At 34.9% G+C, this 17,546-nt stretch overlaps 1 protein-coding gene across 1 annotated transcript in view; it reads right to left on the minus strand.

Moving 5' to 3' along the window:
* Positions 1-17,546, minus strand: part of KCNH8 (potassium voltage-gated channel subfamily H member 8) — a gene marked incomplete at both ends in the record, with an annotated part of 154,193 nt that overhangs the window by 79,529 nt on the left and 57,118 nt on the right. Inside the window, one exon of the mRNA XM_079538695.1 lies at positions 5,584-5,715. Within this exon, the coding sequence (XP_079394821.1) occupies positions 5,584-5,715 (132 nt within the window). The remainder of the gene's footprint in view (positions 1-5,583; positions 5,716-17,546) is intronic.

Consider the following 17,546-nt stretch of genomic DNA (forward strand, 5'->3'; position numbering starts at 1 on the left):
ACACATTTTTATATTTATTTCCTTATTTAAAACTGTATGTTACTGATGAACTGAAACAGCATGAAATGCCAGCTCTCAGAAAGAAAATTTTGTCACGAAAGTTATATACTTTCTAAATATATGAATGAGATTCTAATTTGAACAACAACAACAAGGTAGAACAGGACAAACAGATACTCTTCTTTTCTTAAAAGCTTCCAGGTATAGAAAGACTTGAAGAGGTCCATGATAATGCTCCATGTACATGCTGAAGCACTGTGGAAAAGAATGGTAATGTCAGGACTTCAAACTACCTCCATCTGGGCCCTCCCCTTCTCAAATCACAGAAGTGGCACGATCTCTGCTGCTGCTGTATTCTCCACACACTACACAAAATTTTCCTTTGTATTTCTCTAAGGGTAGAATAACCAAGAGACTTGGCATGATTGCAGTGAGTGAGATAATGTTAGCTGGGATATTGTTTGTTTTCAAAACTGGATTCAACAAAACATTCATTAACGGGTTTCTCAGTCACTTTCTAATCTTATAGCCATGCAAGGCTTCCTGTAAGAAGTGCAGTATTTACTTTTTCCTTTTAAAAAAAGTATTGAGAAACTCCCATCATAAGATAAGGAAAACCATAGCAGAAAGAGTGGTCTTTGCACGGATACCCATGAGCAGTCTACAACATGCCACAGAATAAATCTAATGATATCTACAGGAAACACAATAGTATTTAATCATACGCAGTATCGTGAACTCAAAATTCATTTCATAGACAGTTTCCCCCCCCTCTAAATAAAGACAATATTGGAGTCAAATGGTATAAATAGATTTTGGAACAATATAAAAAAGCTTCAAAAGAGAGACTTTGTGGAAAGGTGGTATGACTGTTTCCAAGATTTTTAAAACCTTTTTGCTAACTTTGGCGCATTATTCTCTGGGATAGAGCACACCAGCAGTAAAGAACAGATACAAACCTCTTTAGTATTAAAGACAGAATAAAAGCAGTAAGGACAATACACATTCTTTCTGTCAAAACCAGCCAAATATTCACAGAACTATTAGCTAAGTTATTAAGCTCCAGGATAACCTCTAGCCACTTCTCCGTTAACTGATTAACTGATTTAATAAGATATACTGAAAGCACATACTAGCTGAAGAGCTATTACAGACCAATTTTTTTACACAGGAAGAATAGTATGATTTTTATCATTTTAATACTATGACTTCAGGTAAAATTCAACAGTCATATTATACTTGTCAGATAAGCTGCTGACTACTCCAACATTAAAAAAAGAAAAGGTGTGGGGGGTCAGAGTCAGGGGAAAGTAACCCAAATATTTCTGTCCACTTTCACTTTGATCATTGAAGAGTGTACACTTTTAAATAAGAAAATAAGTGCTCCTTTTCGGAAGCTGGTATTTGTATCTATCACATAAAATTTAGAACAGAAAGAAAAATAAAAATTCAAGTAGACATTTATCAGCTTCTTCAACGACAGACTGAAGTCCAGCAGAACTCTAAAGATAAGCTGATTTTAAACTATTTCACTGCTACAACCTTCTCCCAGGTTTCTCCTGAAAAGGTACAGAGTCTGTTATAGTGAAGTAACAGATTCAAACTCCAACATAACTACTGTGTTACTGCATTAAAAAAGTTAACTTGCCATCTCATTACTGAGGCTGGTAAATTATAGTTTTCTCACTAGGATTCTAAAGCCAGATCTGTCACCTGTAAAAACATAGTATGCTCAGGACAACTTGCCTAAAGGTAAACTCTAGGAGATTTCCTTTTTTTCTTTTCTTTTCTTTTCTTTTTTTAAGAAGTAGCTTAAAGAGCTAACTTGAAAAAACTATATTTTTGGCTTCATATAGTCGCTGGAATACCAAGTAACTCTCTCTCAAGGAATGAGATTTTCAGAACAGGAAAGTGAAAGGTGATAAAACAGTTTTACAATTTTAATTATACAAGGTACAGTGAACAGCTAGCAGCTGTAAAACTGTCTTACCTACAGCCATACCAAACTTGCTTTTGACAGACATTTTTACTGAGTCTTCACAGGACTTCAAAGTTGCTCTGAGGAGAACTTCATTTGTGCATGAATTACATTTAGTATAGCTGCAACTACAGGTGAATTCTTCAAATGTCCCAAATCCCTTCAACTGTATTTCTGAGGACAGAGTACATGTGCAATATGAATTCTAATCCTCATGATATTCTAATTCATAAAATCTAAGACATTAGGCTATGTCTAGACTCGAGAAATGACTTGAAAGGCATTTCTTACTTTTCCAAATATTCCAACAGAAATAAGACATTATAAAGATTTGAAAGCTAACTCCCTCAGCCCCAAAACACAACATACTACATACAAAACTGTGAAGAGCTTTTCTAATTGGCAATGCACATACTAAACACAGTGACTGTTTCTTTCATGATGTCTGCTGTTAGTCTGAAATCCTTGAATAGCAAAGTCTAAAAAGAAACACTGCAGACATTTTACACTGTTTATCATCAGCCAAGTCTAACAAACGTGAAACCAAGAAACTGAATAACAAAATATTTAAAACAAGCCAAAAAAAAAAAAAAAAAAAAAAAAAAAGAAGAAAAAAAAAAAAAAAAGAAAACAAATCAACAACAACAAAAAAACCCTACAGAGCTCATAATTTGCAAACACAGTTCCATGTAAATATGAAATAACTTTACTGTGATGGTAAAGAACTGGGACAAGCTTTCCAGAGAGGCTGTGGACTCTCCTCTGAAGATATTCAAGAACCTCCTGAACATTTTCCTGCTCAATTTACTCTGGTGAACCTGTTTTAGCATGGGAGTTGGACTCGATAATCTCCGGAGGCCTCTTCCAACACCTATGATTGTATGATTCTGTAACTCGACTTAAAAGAGAAATCAAGGAATACTTGCATTAGTTTACTAGGATGCAGTAAGTCAAATGAGCTATTTGGTTGCTAATGCATATATCTTATCGTTATTACAATATATTTCAGAGAACATATTGCCTTCTTAATGTTTTCCAAAGAATCACAGTTTGCTTTTTTGTTGTTGTTGTTTTTTTTGTTTCCACATATGGCACAAAGGATGCCCCTTGCTCATGTTCAAAACGTATCCTGTGCTGCTCTGAGAGCTGCCACTCATTTAACACTTGGTATAAAGCTAAACTAATAGCCACAAAGATCAACACTTCTAAAGATTCTGATACAACATATTTGCTTGCATAGAGAAGGCAGAAAAGGGAGAGAGAAAGCATCTATATGCTCATTTGCATGTTCAGGAATAAAGACTTAGGTGTCCCCTAGGTGTTTCCACTCTTATGCACTAACCAGGATGAAAGCAGTTTCTCTTTACTGAAGGTAAGAGATGCAAATCCTTCCTACTCTGATGGTCAGCCAAGAGCAAAGTCATCCCAGAGAAGATGTAATAGAGTCATTAAAGGACAAAGGTTTCCACAGCATGCAGTTCCTTTGAGCAGAGGAGTCAAACTGTTCTATCCTACTCCTTGCATCAACAGAACTGCATGGTGCATCCTGAAACAATTCTACCAGCTTTAAATAATGTACATCTAGGTGAGTGCTTCCTGAGAAGCATAAGGTGTTCTGAAACTAAAGTTTGTGCTCTGAATACTCACTGCTGTAGCTTAAGCAGTCAGGAAGTAGCTGAAAGTAATTAGACAGAATAATCAATCTATATATTACAGATTTTGTTATAAGAACCTATCCCTGCCTACAACAGGCATTTTTTTAACATAAAAATATGAAATGCAAAATGGTTGACATGGGGTTTTTCACTTCTGGCATGCCCCCTCCTTCCAATAAATGATGCATAATCCAAATAAAGCTGATTTCTATGAAATTCATACAGGCCTAAGATTTAATTGCAAGTGAGAAAAGGCCAGCCTGTTAACCCATAACACTGTAACTGAGTTTAATCCATCAAGTAGCCCAACTTTTCATTCATATTTACTGCTGAGATAAGAGCATTTTTGCCAGGAGGCAGGCTACCTTGATAAGGGAGCCGTTAAAACAGAAGTTACAAGGGAGAACAAGATGGTGTAATCCCTAGGGAGAAAAAAAAACATATGGTAAGACAGCATAGGGGTCAAATAACAGGCAAACAGCTTGCCAATCAAAACTTGTATGTTCTGGTAGCCATCTACCTGCCTGCAATGTGCCCTCGTGGTATGGAAGGGTAACAGCATCATGAGCTGCATCAGAAGGAGCACTGCCAGTAGGCTGAGGGCTAGTGAGATATATCCTAAATGCTTGGGGCAGGCATGGGCTTCTCTGTATAATATTGAATGTTGCAGTATTGAAAGCAAAATGACATTATTGAAAAACTGAGACCTCTAAGAACACTGCCATGATAAATGGTGAATCAGGTAGGGGAAGGAAGAAGAATAGTTAATTAGGTTTAGGGAAAAGAAAAAAAAAAGAGGCATATGAGAATTGTTTGTAACAACACTTCTTAAAGACCGTTGTACACATTTTTCCCTTTTTCTCATCTGAAAGCCTCAGAACAAATTTAATGGTTCGATCCACTGGTTGAAAAGGCTGATTTTACTAGAAGTAAAATATCTGTTAAGTTTGTATGAAAAACGAATATTATATGAGTATTTTATTTTATCATAATACTTTGTATTCAAATGAAAACGTCATTGACAACTTCTGGCATTTGGGCTGGGTAAAGGGAAATATGCGGACTTTTGCAGATATATTGGCAGAAAGGAGCAACTGAAGTTGTGTGAACAGATGAGATAAAAGAGACAAAAGTTCTGCAGATCATTGAAGAGGATATGAACTCTTGTGGTCTGTAAAATAAAAAGACAATTCACAAGTAAAAAGAAAGCAATAAAACAGCTTCCATTAAGCCAGGAGATAAATCTCAGGAAGATGTTATCATGAAAGTACAAAGAGAACAAGATATTGCATAAGAGACGAACGGTATCGAAGATGAGAAAGAGTGAGCCTGGAAAAGACTATTGGAGATACAACCTGAGAATGCCTCAACAAAAAATATTGGTGAAATGCCAGTGGTTCTACAAAAGACTTAGGAAACAATGAATATGAAGGAATTTTTTTAGGTAAGCCTTCTAAGAAACTTAGAAATTAAAGGAACTTGGAATAACTTCCCATTCATAAAATCTAAGTGTAAAAGATACACCAAAAATACCATAAAAAACTGTATCTCATGGAAATTCCCTTTTTGGTTCCTTAACCTTTGAAAAATTATAAGTATTATTTAGCCATAAAAACTGTGAAAATAAAATCCAATAATATAATTGATCATTGTGCAATGGATTTCACTCACTGAATATTAAAAATATTTTTAAATACATTTAAACAGACCACACACCCACTTTTATGTTAATATGAGGTACATGCTACATGCCTGTTAGTAGCTATGGATTATATTAATCTATGGATTATATCTAATATATCTATTATATCTAATATATCTATGGATATATATTAATCTATTATTTGGAGCTCTAGCAAATCTTTGTATTGGACAATGAATGAAAGAGAGCAGTGTAACTATGACACTCAAAAAACTGCATTATCAATGTTTGTTTCAATTCACACAAACCTTCCTTTTTGTCTTCTGCAACAATCTTCACTTTTGTGTCTGTTATATCTTTGAAAGAGGCCAGAAATAGTACTACATCTCCTTTTTCATTCTTTATAGGAACAATATCCAATAGGCACCAGAATGAAGACCCTGTAAGGATAAAGAATGAATTTAATTCAAACAGCTGTCATTTAACAGAGATGGGGGAAAAAGTGAATGACTAAATCTGCAACTAATGTAATTCTAAAAAAAACCCACAACCCTTGTTTAGGAGGTCAGTCATCAGAAAATCACAGATGTTCAGCTCATGCAAATCTCTTAGCATCACTGGTTGAAGCTCAGTAATACTGCTTTCTCTGGCAGTAAGGCATTAATTTAAATGCAAAATTTATCTACAAGGATCATTAATAGAGTTTAATGAAGCTGCTTATTCCTCTGAAACCATACTTTCCTTTGAACTCTCAACTGATGTTACTTATTTTACTGGAAGAGTTTTCACTTTGTTAACTTGACATCTGAAGCTTTCATGTTTACTATAGAATTATTTTACCTTAATCATCTGACTTGATACTCATTAAAATCTCTTGACAGGGACCTGATATTTAGAGCATCATTCCACTAATTCAAAGATATTTAAACTAATCAGACATCAGACTTAGAATAGAAATTGTAAATGCTTTATTCAGACTAATATAGTCTAAGAAATAACTAACTCTTTGCATATCATAGGTGAGATTTATAATGCCATATACCATATGTAAAATTAATATCAGTTTTCCTTACTATCTATAGTGGTCAACTTGCTAAAACATAATTCAGGAAACAATAATTTTGGCAATAATTTTAATTTTTGTTAACCTTTAATTTTCCAGACTCGCTAAATAATTATACCACTTAAAATAAATTATTATTATTTTCCCTGATTGTATCACAGCACCTATTTGCAAATTATATTGTTCAGTTGCATTGACATTATTCATAGGTTAGCCACAAATGCAGACCGCTCAGAAGAGAAGGCAGTGAAAGAGTAGGTCCTGCTCTGTGCTTCAAGGGTAATGGGGATCTCAGCAAACATCCTGAATTTCGGTCCCATCCATTCCAGGATAACTCAATCCAGTGCCAAGATTTTGGGCTTTTCACTACCTCCAACCACAAACATCCTACTAATATTATTTATAAGATGCATAACTAATGGTAAGTATGTCTTTTTTGATTTAAAATTCATATTTGGAGATGTGTCTACACTTCCTTCCCAAATACTGCTATCAGCATTTATTTACTAAAAAAATGTATGCAGAAAAGAAAAAATGTAAAGTATCCTGAACCAGTGCTACCACTACCGTCTACTGCCAAAAGATCAACTGTGAAGATCAACTGAAAAAAAAGAAGGAGGCATTCTTAGGTTTTTTGCTCCAAACTCTATCCTCCTTCTTTCAAACTCTGAATGTTGAAAATGAACTGGACACACGAAGATCACAATTCATCTTTCTAACTTAAATTTTCAAGTAGAATTTCACTGTCTATTGAAGACTGTAGGTAAGCATGGGAGGTGAAAGAGTAGCATTCCTTTTGAAAGACTTCCAGAACTGAAGATCTAGAAGTGTGCATCAAAGAATATACATTTGGTCCTCTAAAACCTGGTTAAACTTCCCAAGAAGTAGTTTTTGAGGGTGACATTATTGTTTAAGTCATCAAATATTGTTTGAATGTAGGAGGAACTTTCCACTAAGTTTCCACTTTATACTAGAGACAGGGAGAATTTGGTACAGGAGAAAAGAAGATTGGGTAAAAAAAAAAAAAAAGGGGGGGAAAAACAGACTGGCTTTATATTGGGTTTAAGGATATTCATTAGTAGATATTAAAGACAGAGCAGTCAAAGAAGCTCTTTTAAATGACGCTGGACATCAGAAACAAGGTATTTCCACACTTTCCTTCTAATTTGCTATATTTAATCAATTTTTGTGTAGACACTGTTTCTATATCAAAACTCCACTTAGTTCTTTTCCTTTCAGAAATGTATAGAGCAAGCACCCTATCAATCTGGGTGGTATATACAAAAAGCATTAAGCAAATTTACTTTCTTGCTTAAAAACAGAATAGTAAGTATCTACAGAATGTTGTTATAGCTCCTAGAGTGGTTAAGTCCTTTCTTGTAAAATTACATTCTGCACTTATTCTAGCAGTACTTTCAGTTGAGCAAGAAGCCACTCTCAAGTCTTGCTTCTAAGCAATACTGATAATAGCAATGTTCTTTTAAATATCTGTTACACTCTCAAAGAGTAGAAGCATATCTTATTCTTTTCTGTCTTTTCAACACATACACATAGATTAATCATTAATCATTAATGCAGAAAGTTAGAGACATCAGCTACATCCATACAAACCTTACTCAGTTATGCTAAAAAGCACATCTGGTAACGCTATCTGAAAACATAGATTTGCATATTTAAGGAATTATTTATAACTGTAAGTTAGCAATGAATAGAAATAAAGACAAATACTTGCCGTTTTATATACTATAATGTATGTGCTTTTTTTTCACTGTAATTAATGTGTCTTAGAATACTTTGTTAGTGAACTATGGTCACTGAAATTGGTCCATATCATGTCTTCGATTAACATCATTTTTTAATCTCTTCAATCATATCTCATTATCTGCCATCATTCCCCTCCTCTGTAAATGCTCTAGAAAACATTTTGATTAAGCAAAACAAATATGCTTAAGAAATGGTGTGCACAAGTAAAGAAAACACGTATCTGTTGTGTGCACATACTTACCGACTCGCAAATAGTTCCAGGTAAGTACATAGTATGGTAAAGCTGCCTGTCTTGACAATACCTTCAGAATTTCAAAGATGAACTTTTTAGGCTTTCTTCCAGTACTCTGAAGAAAGCAAATTAGTGTGAAATATTCTTCCAGACTAGAGGAGATGACCTAGTTTAGGTCAGGACTAGATCAGTATGTACTTACACTCTGTCAAGAACCGAAATGTGCCACCTTTCACTATAGATGAGCATTCTTAGAAAAATGTACAGATCCAATGCAATCCATTATACAGCTTTTACTGAAAGTCAACATCGTATAATGCTATAAGACAAAAGATCTACTCAGTGAAAAAATAGGGCCCTATTTTATTACTGTCCTTTTGATCGCATTCATCTGTGAGAAAGAAATTCCTTTCCTGCTTCTGATTGTGCACACAAAGGTTTTCTGTATTACCAAGAGTAGTCTGCCAAAGACATTTCTTTTGGATGTTTATTTATATACAGACTTTTATTGCTCCAAGTCACCACTCTGTGAAGAAGAGTCTAATCTTTCTCTTGCATTATGAACTGATGGTTTAAAATATATTTTAATATCCTCTAAGCTTATATAAATACATCACAGGAAAGGAGAAAAGGGACCAAATGAAGCATAATCTTATCACAAAGCAATTTAGCTATACTCCACCTTTTACATATACATAAAAATGGAGTGCTTTATGGTCACTCTCTCTCTCTCCTTTTCTACCTTTCCTCACTCTGACAGCTAGAAGTCTCCTCAGACTGAAATAAAAAACAAAGTTCAACAGTGCAAGGAATTTAAGAGGGAGATTTCATACTAAACCTTGCCATTAGTGTGCTAACAATCTTTAAATCCGAGCATTCCTCTCACTAGAAAATGAGGACTGCCTAAACCAAGCAACCAACTCAGGCAGTTAGCCTTATTCATGAGCTATGTGTGCTCAGCATGCAACAATAATCACATAATCTTAAGCCATACCCATCTCAGACAAAGCCCGTTGCAAAACTCAGATTAAAATGCTTCGATGAGGATTGCATTGGTAATGTAGTGCAGAAATATTTAAGTTATTAGAAATATTAGTGCTATTATTAATCGTCAGTTTATTAAAGTCTTTAATGGAATAATTAACTTCTGCACCCATCTCCTCAGCTTTATCAATTTTAACTGTTTTTCTGCAGTAAGGACCTTCTCAGACACACATGAATATGAATTACTTAGAACAAGTGATACTGATATGAAACTATCTTCTCCTTACACTTCAGAGAGCCTGGCAGTAATATGGTACAGGAAAAGTAGCTTAAGGATTTTTTTTAATTTTAATTCTTATTTATTTATTAATTTATTTATTGCAGTGCATCAAACATCAGTGGTTAAGTCAAATTCCAGATTTTATCTTTGATAGGATTTTGCTTGCTTTGCTTTGCTCTCCAGACAGACACTGGTCCAGGTTGTGCTGCCTGCCTATCAGTGAAGGGCAGAAAATAACAAATGAACAAGTTTCTGTGACAGAACTCCATCCGTGGTGAGATAACAAACCAAGATGCAGAGCCCTTTTATGAAGCTGTACACCTATATGTAATGTACTAGAACAGTAAAATCAATGTTTTACAGAAATCAAATACTTGAAGAAAAAAGAAGGTGCAAATATCTTGCATACAGGATACAAATGTCTCGTGGCAGAAAGCAATCACTCTTCATTTAAAAAATATTGTAATTACATATGCCTAAGAGGGCAGAAGTGAACTGCAATACAATGCATTGCAGAACTTGACTTCAAATACATGTGAATCTAGACCTTAGGAGAATGCTAAAGAAAACAAAAAGAAAACAAAACAAGAGAAAAAAAAAAAAAAAAAGAAAACAAAAATAACCAAAACCGTCATGTCCCCTTTTCCAGGGTTGGCTGTTTAAAAGACAAAAATAAAATTGTTTTCACTTATATAACTGCAATACCTTGACAATAGGATTGGTGCTAAATATTCAGCTTTACAGTAGTCTCATTTCCAGAATTACTAATTATTACCAAAATAAAGCTGATGCTTAATTTTATTTTATCAGAGAAGTTTTTAGCAGGATCATTTTCCCTTTTCCACCACAGAAGGTGGCTGTCACTCCACAACTGACAGCAGAATGCCAAAGACTTTGTATGGGGAAACTAAGGTGGCTCTTTGGTTAGTTCATCCAAATATTCCAGCATCACTGACAACATTTTGTTTTGAATGTTTTGTCGTTTTGACAAGGTGTCAGAATTTTGTTGAAGAGAGAAAAGGAAACAATTCTTTTAAAAAAGGTGATTGAACTAAAAAGGAAGGAAATGTAGATGAAAGAGAAAGCAGAGCTGTAATTAGAGCACTTTTTCTCTTTTAAGTACCAAAACTTTGACGCTAATCAATTAAAACAGTTAATACAAGGTTTTGCTACTTTAAGCAAATAAGCATTTCATTATTCTCCATATGTTTTTTTCTGAAATGGCATGCAAGTACTAAAAAAAAAATCAATTAATTTTTCCTTAGATTACGCTACTGTTGATGGCAGCTTATGTACGATATCCTGGTGACAGACTTTGGTCTGACAATGTTGCAAGAAAACTAACAAGAAGACATATGGGATATCAGGTAATTGACACATATAGTCACTGATGGTTTTTACTAACACTTGAATGGCAGTAGAAAAAAGTTCAAGAACACAAGGCCAAGAAGCTCTCCTTGAAACTTTTAAGAGTCAATTTAATCTATTTCAAAAAATCTCAAACCAGAATGCTGAGAAATCCCAAGACCTTCGTAGATTGAATGTAATTGGTAAAATAGTTTAAAAACAAAGTAAAAAAAATACGGTTCCCTATGAATAAATATATAACAATTAATTGTGTAGAGCCACTTAGTGATTTAGAAACTTCCATTAAAGATATCCCTGCACAACTGTGTACAGGTGATAGAATACATATGAAGTCTCTTAAATTTATCAATCTCACGAGAAAATATGAAAGACTTTTCCCCATGTTTTCTCCTCCCTCCTTAAGTGCCCGTTCCCAGGGAACTGGGTTATTCATGTGATATTTCTCAGCATCTCCAACTCTTCTGCCATTATTCCCATGAGGAGGAAAGGGAAAGAATGTTCATTTTCCAAGTAAACACTCCACAAGAGAGAAACCTCCAATCTTTGTGTTGCTGCAAACTTACTGTTTTAGGCAGAGAAAGACTTACTTCACCATGTCAAAGTCTGAATTTATTTATATGGAGAGCATCTTTGTCTTGTCTGCTCCTAGTCTGAGTACATGACTTTTCCAGTCTTGATGTTCTCTAAATTTTATTTACTTGTTTATTTATATGCAGCCCCCAGTACAGTATGCTGTACAGATTTTATGCCAATTTATGAACTACATTTGGCTTTGTTTACTCAGCTTTCCTATCTCTCCTTTTATATCTACCTTCTACAACATTTCCTACTTAAAGAAATTCTTTGTTTCAAAATCCTCTAGTTACATTTGCAATTTCATTGAGCAAAAGCAGAGAAACTAAGCAGTGCCCATTAAACCCGTGTGACATTCATTATCCTTATGTGTGCTACTTACTTTTTGTCTGCTCTAATTTCCTTTCCCTATCTCTATCCAGATTAGAAAAGAAAAATGCATTTAAGAAGATAAGTACTTTTTTGATGTAATACATTTACCAGATTACATTTATAAAAATTAGCAAAATACACAGGATTATCTAAAAATTCAATGAAGCCAAGGAAACCAGTTGTTTAAATGTAAAAGGCATCAGTAATACTAGCATTAATACTAGCAGTCTGCAACTTATTTTCCTGCCGCTGATCGTTACGCTGTTGTACTTGTAATACTACAAGGTATTTTACTTTTGTCAGCTAACTCCTAGGAAAAGCAGTTTATACAATTGTATAAAGGAAATGCAGTTATATAATTAATTTTCCAATAGATAAAGTGCTAAAATCTTGCCTTAAAACATTCTTGCTACCTTATTTGGTAATAGTTATAGAATCATAGAATCACCAAGGTTGGAAAAGACTTAAAAGATCATCCAGTCCAACCGTTCACCTATTCCCAATAGCTCCCACTAAACCATGTCCCTCAACACAACATCCAGCCTTTCCTTGAACACCCCCAGGGTCGGTGACTTCACCACCTGCCTTGGCAGTCCATTCCAGTGTCTGACCACCCTTTTTGAAAAGTAATACTTCCTTGTTAGACTTGTTATAAGTCTAATCATACAATATATTTAGCCAGCATACTCTGAAAGAAAAAAATCCAAACAAAATATGTTTTCTTCCATTTCTTTCAGTGAACTGTTTCAGAAAATGTCATGCTCAATCCTCCCTGAGGAGTCTAGTCTTTACTCTCTTCAGATAATATCTGGTTTTTTTTTTCATTGTTTTGAGTTGCACAATCCCTAAATGAGGAAAGTCTACTTTCCCTTGATTATTGTTTTTTTGAAATCTACTGTTAGAACTGTGTTTATGACCCACAGTGCTAAGATCCAAAAGGAATAAAGAGTTCACTGTTCAAAATGTGGATTCAAGTACAGTAGTAAATATGATTTCTTTTAGCCTACTGAGGAGTGTATGTTTATGGACTCCAGTATCACAGAATTATAGAATGGCCTGGGTTGAAAAGGACCTCAAAGATCTTCTAGTTTCAATCCTCCTGCTATGCTCAGGGTTGCCAACCACCAGACCAGGCTGCCAGAACCACATCCAGCTTGGCCTTTAATGCATCTAGGAACAGGGCATCCACAACCTCCTTTCAAACCTCCTTTCGCAACCTGTTCCAGTGGATACCTTTGGCTTTCTTGACCATGGGGGCACACTGATAGGTTGTTTATTTTTGTTCTGTAAATATTCATCGACAGTTTAAATCATGTCTGAGGATTTTCTGCTGAGACTATAATTCAAGAATTTTAACTTACTCTTGACTTTGTTCTCACAAGTACCTATCTAGAAGGAGGGGGACAAGACTGGGATCTGCTAAAGAGTTGAGTCACAGGTCTGGATTAATATCACCCTTCTGCCAGTTTCAGGGGTTTGTGCAGAAGGGCTTTGAAACACACATTGTAGAATTATGTAATGCTGTAGAGAGGATTAATCTTCCCTGTACACTATTTGAATCCATGTGAGCACATGCTGTAAACAGAATCTACGCTTGCACATTGAGAAGAATTACAGCAGCCCTGCAATTTGGAAAGCGTAGACTATAACCTTTTCTTAACTGCTCTATAAAATCATACTGCTTCTGCAATTCCCCTAGCCAAAGCAGTAATGGGGTTCAATAGACAGTGCTAACCATGAGACACTTGCCATTATTCAAAAACAAACAAACAAAAAACAACAACAAAAAAAAAAACCTGTAAAGCTGCTGCAAGAATTCAATGAAATTCTAAACAGAAGAGGTAGCAATTACATTCTGCAGCACGATCCAATAAAAGCTTTTGAAGATCGTGAAAAAAAATTAGAAAAATGTCAGCACATGGGAGGCAGGAGACATCAGGAAGGATGGTACTTTTTTCTTTAATCAAACAACAACCTAATTCATTTCAAAGCTCGGGAACAGAAGCCAAGTTTTGCTGAATCTGATTTAAAATACGAGAAAATTTGAAGAGCAAGTTGTTTGAATCCAGGATCTTGCAACAAGATAAATACTTAAATTTCTTCTTAAAATGAATGTGTAAAAGGTGGCATAAAGAACTATATCCTAACAGAATAAAAATAAGAAGTGCATACAGCATAACCATTCAAATCTGGAAGCCCAGAGTGCCTATGTGGAAACACTAATCTGTAAGCATCTATAAGCAATAAGAGGCCTATCACTTTGTAACAATGCAATAAGCAGCAGGAAACTCTTACATAGATTTATTTACTTATCAACATGCTTCTGGGAGAACAAATCTTTTCTTGGAGCATAAGTATGCTTTTAATAAATCATACTGCTATTGAAAAAAAGCTATTAGCCAATGTCATGACAAGTGCCACTGAAACAGTCTCAGCACTGTCAGTAAACAGCAGCGGTTTTGTTGAAGTCTCTTTAAATTACAGCAAAATGTCTCAGATGTTCCAGATAACACGTGGGATTTTTCTGCCCCTCCCTCCTTTTTTTTTTTTTCCTTCTAACTGAAGCTCATTCCTTGTTTTTATCTCCTCACAGACTTTCAATGATGGTGTCACCCAATTTTCTGCAGTATGTGCCAGAGTACTGACACCTGCCTCATCCTCCCCTTCTGTTGCTCTCACAGCAAAGCTGAAATTCTCTGTAAAGTCCACATACTTCAAGGCTATATGAAATGTTAGCAGAGAAAAGGAGCTAAAATTCTGTTCTTTTGAAAACAGAGGAAAATAAGCACGTGGTTTCTATGCACAAGTACACTTCTTTTTAAAAGAAAGGCTTCCCTAAAATCACTGATATTTCCTACCACCTTATTATTGAGTTACATAGAAAGGAGAAAGAAAAAAAAGAAAAAAGATGCTTATATAAATGTACCAGCTATTGATTAAGAGTCATGCAATTGCTATTAGATACTACCATCAGATTCATTTCTCAGTGTTGCTTGCCTTTTACGTTTTCCCCCATCTGTCCTGTACTTTGTATTATATTTTAGATAATGTGAGCAAATCAACCACAAACGATTTCAACTGGCTTATTTTTAGGCCACATTCTAAAGTAGAGCAGTGCTGAGGTCACTTTGCTAGGAACTGTCCTACAAACAACTTTCTTGGGACTTCCTGCACATTAGCAACAAGACATCAGTAAAAAATTGATGTTTCTACACAGAAAGTTTTAATTTTCTTCAACCAAAGAAGACTAATAAATGCCTCTTCTCTATCTGCCAGGCTTTATGTTTCCCAAAAGCAATTCAAGAGACCGCTAAAGCAGAAAGTTAGTTCATATTAAAAACATACTGTTCAACTCTTATGTTTCAGAGTGATAAAGTATTCTGTCTGAAAACAGGTTATTTTCAGACACTAATTAAATTTAGATCTTTAAACTTCATGATGAAAAAAAAAGATACAATTTCTGCAAAGACCACAATAGTTTTTGTACAAAATAAAAGCATTAAAAAAAAATAATTTCAAGGAAAACTCACTTTCCTTACATTTCTTTAAAATTTATTAATTTTCTTTATTTTTAAATAAAATTATGCTTATACTACCCCCAAAAAATCTTTCTTTGGTTAATGTAGATCATGTAACAAATACAATTACTGTGTGCAGTCTTTGACCTCCATAACCATCTTATTCAAGTACACTCAAGTATAGCAGAGGCTACAGATGATGTCTTGTATTAAGGCTTGTTTCATTTGCCTGTGAATATGATTGCTGCTCATCTGAGAACACTGTTACTCCCTTGACTTCAAACGACTTTTTGCCCAATGGTATCCAGTAACTTAGTGTGGCTTTTGCTCTTTCTACATTCCTATTCCACTCATGAGAGTGGAATCAGAGCTGTCTTTTAGACAAGAGCACAGAATTTTTGAAACACTAATAAGAAAATATCCTGGTTTAATTGCACTGAGTCTTGGAATAAATAATTGAGAATAGTTTTGCATCTTTTTGATTTTATGACTGATTTACCACACCCTTAGAAGACAGAAGCTACAAAGCCTGACACATCTCAGGAAGTGCTTAAATGAATTTACAGGCAGGAGACAACACCATGTCCTGAGTCTCTGTGATGAAGACAACTCATCATGCTGTCATGTCCTAAGGCAACTTGTAATGGTGATTCCAGCAACACCTACTTGCTCCATTCCTATTACAGCAGGGATTTTCAATTATCCAGAAACACCAGCCCTGTTGCTGGCTAGCAGGGCACAGACACAACTGACACCACACTGCAATCTCTCAGAAGTCCATAAATCAAAAGTAGACATTGCTGATTACATAGTGCTTCACACAAATTACATATTCACAAGACCAAATTTCTTTTCTATGAAAGAAGATTGTAGGATTACAAGAGTCACAAGAGAGCACCTGTAAGAACAGACACCTTTTAAAAGGCTATAGACTGATTCTGAGGTAGGAAATTAGGTTGATGTGTTGAAATGGAACCAAGATATAACCTTCTCAGCAGCTGAGGAAGGACAGCTTAAAGTGGACTAAGCCAGTGATTATAAGGCTTGTTGTAGCATCCTCTTAGGCTGTAACAGAAATTGAAAGAATCCAATTTGCTTCTTGTTCGTACTTCAGTTTGGGGAATCATGAAGACCTTATTTAACTATACGTACTTGCTGTTGATAAATTTTTCAGTGGTCTGTCAGGGAGAAAAAGAAGGGGTTGTTTAAATGTAGTTCTTTAGTGAAGTGTCCATCTGCTTTCAGATTTAGAATGGAGACACAAGGAGAGAGATTTTTTCTCACAAGCTACTGGAATTTAAAGAAGTTATTTTGCATTTCTGTTGTAATAATTGGCAATTTGTTGCAGATGTTTTGAAGAAAATATAGAAATAGTAAGAGTTAATTATATTTAAAAAATGACTCAAAATATATACCATTTAAAATTTTCAGAAGAAGGCAACAATCAGAATTTCTTGTCTTTAAAACGTACTTTTCCTGTTTGCTGCTGAAAGCACTGCAACTAAAATGTAAAAATTTGAAACTGAATAAAAAACTGAAATGTATTTTAAAATTACAATGAAAGTTATGTGTTGAGTGGAATTTCCAAAAGACATCTCTGTCTGAAGCTGTTGTCAACAATTCTATCACTGCTCTTTTCTAATAGGCAGAAACTAGTCAGCATGGGAAGGCACAACCATTTTATGCTATTATGAAGATTTGCCAGAATGACAAAAGAGGAATATACAGAGAAAAGTCACAGTTCAAGGAGGATTGTTTTCTAGTTAGGTGAGAGTAAAATGAGTAAAGATCACCTTCCTGTTATGAACCCAAACCAAATGATCAAGACAATAAAAAGTTGTATTTTTTTCCCCACCTTACTCAGCTCCCTACCCAACTTCTTGCAGGCTTGTTTTACTCACCACAGTCTGGAACTCCTATGAAACTGCACGTGGAATGCTAGAGTTGCTATAGGTATAAGCACTCATTTTCCTAACAATTTCTGAGCAGAAGTGCTATTGCAGTTCCTAGAGATAAGTAACTGTTAAAGGCTCTATACTTAAACTTATTAAATTCAGTTGAAAACTAGTTAGATCTTTAAGTCCCAAACTTGAGTCACTACGTGTTCAGAATGAAAA

Source organism: Tetrao urogallus, assembly GCF_951394365.1.
Source record: "Tetrao urogallus genome assembly, chromosome: 7".
NCBI lineage: Eukaryota > Metazoa > Chordata > Aves > Galliformes > Phasianidae > Tetrao > Tetrao urogallus.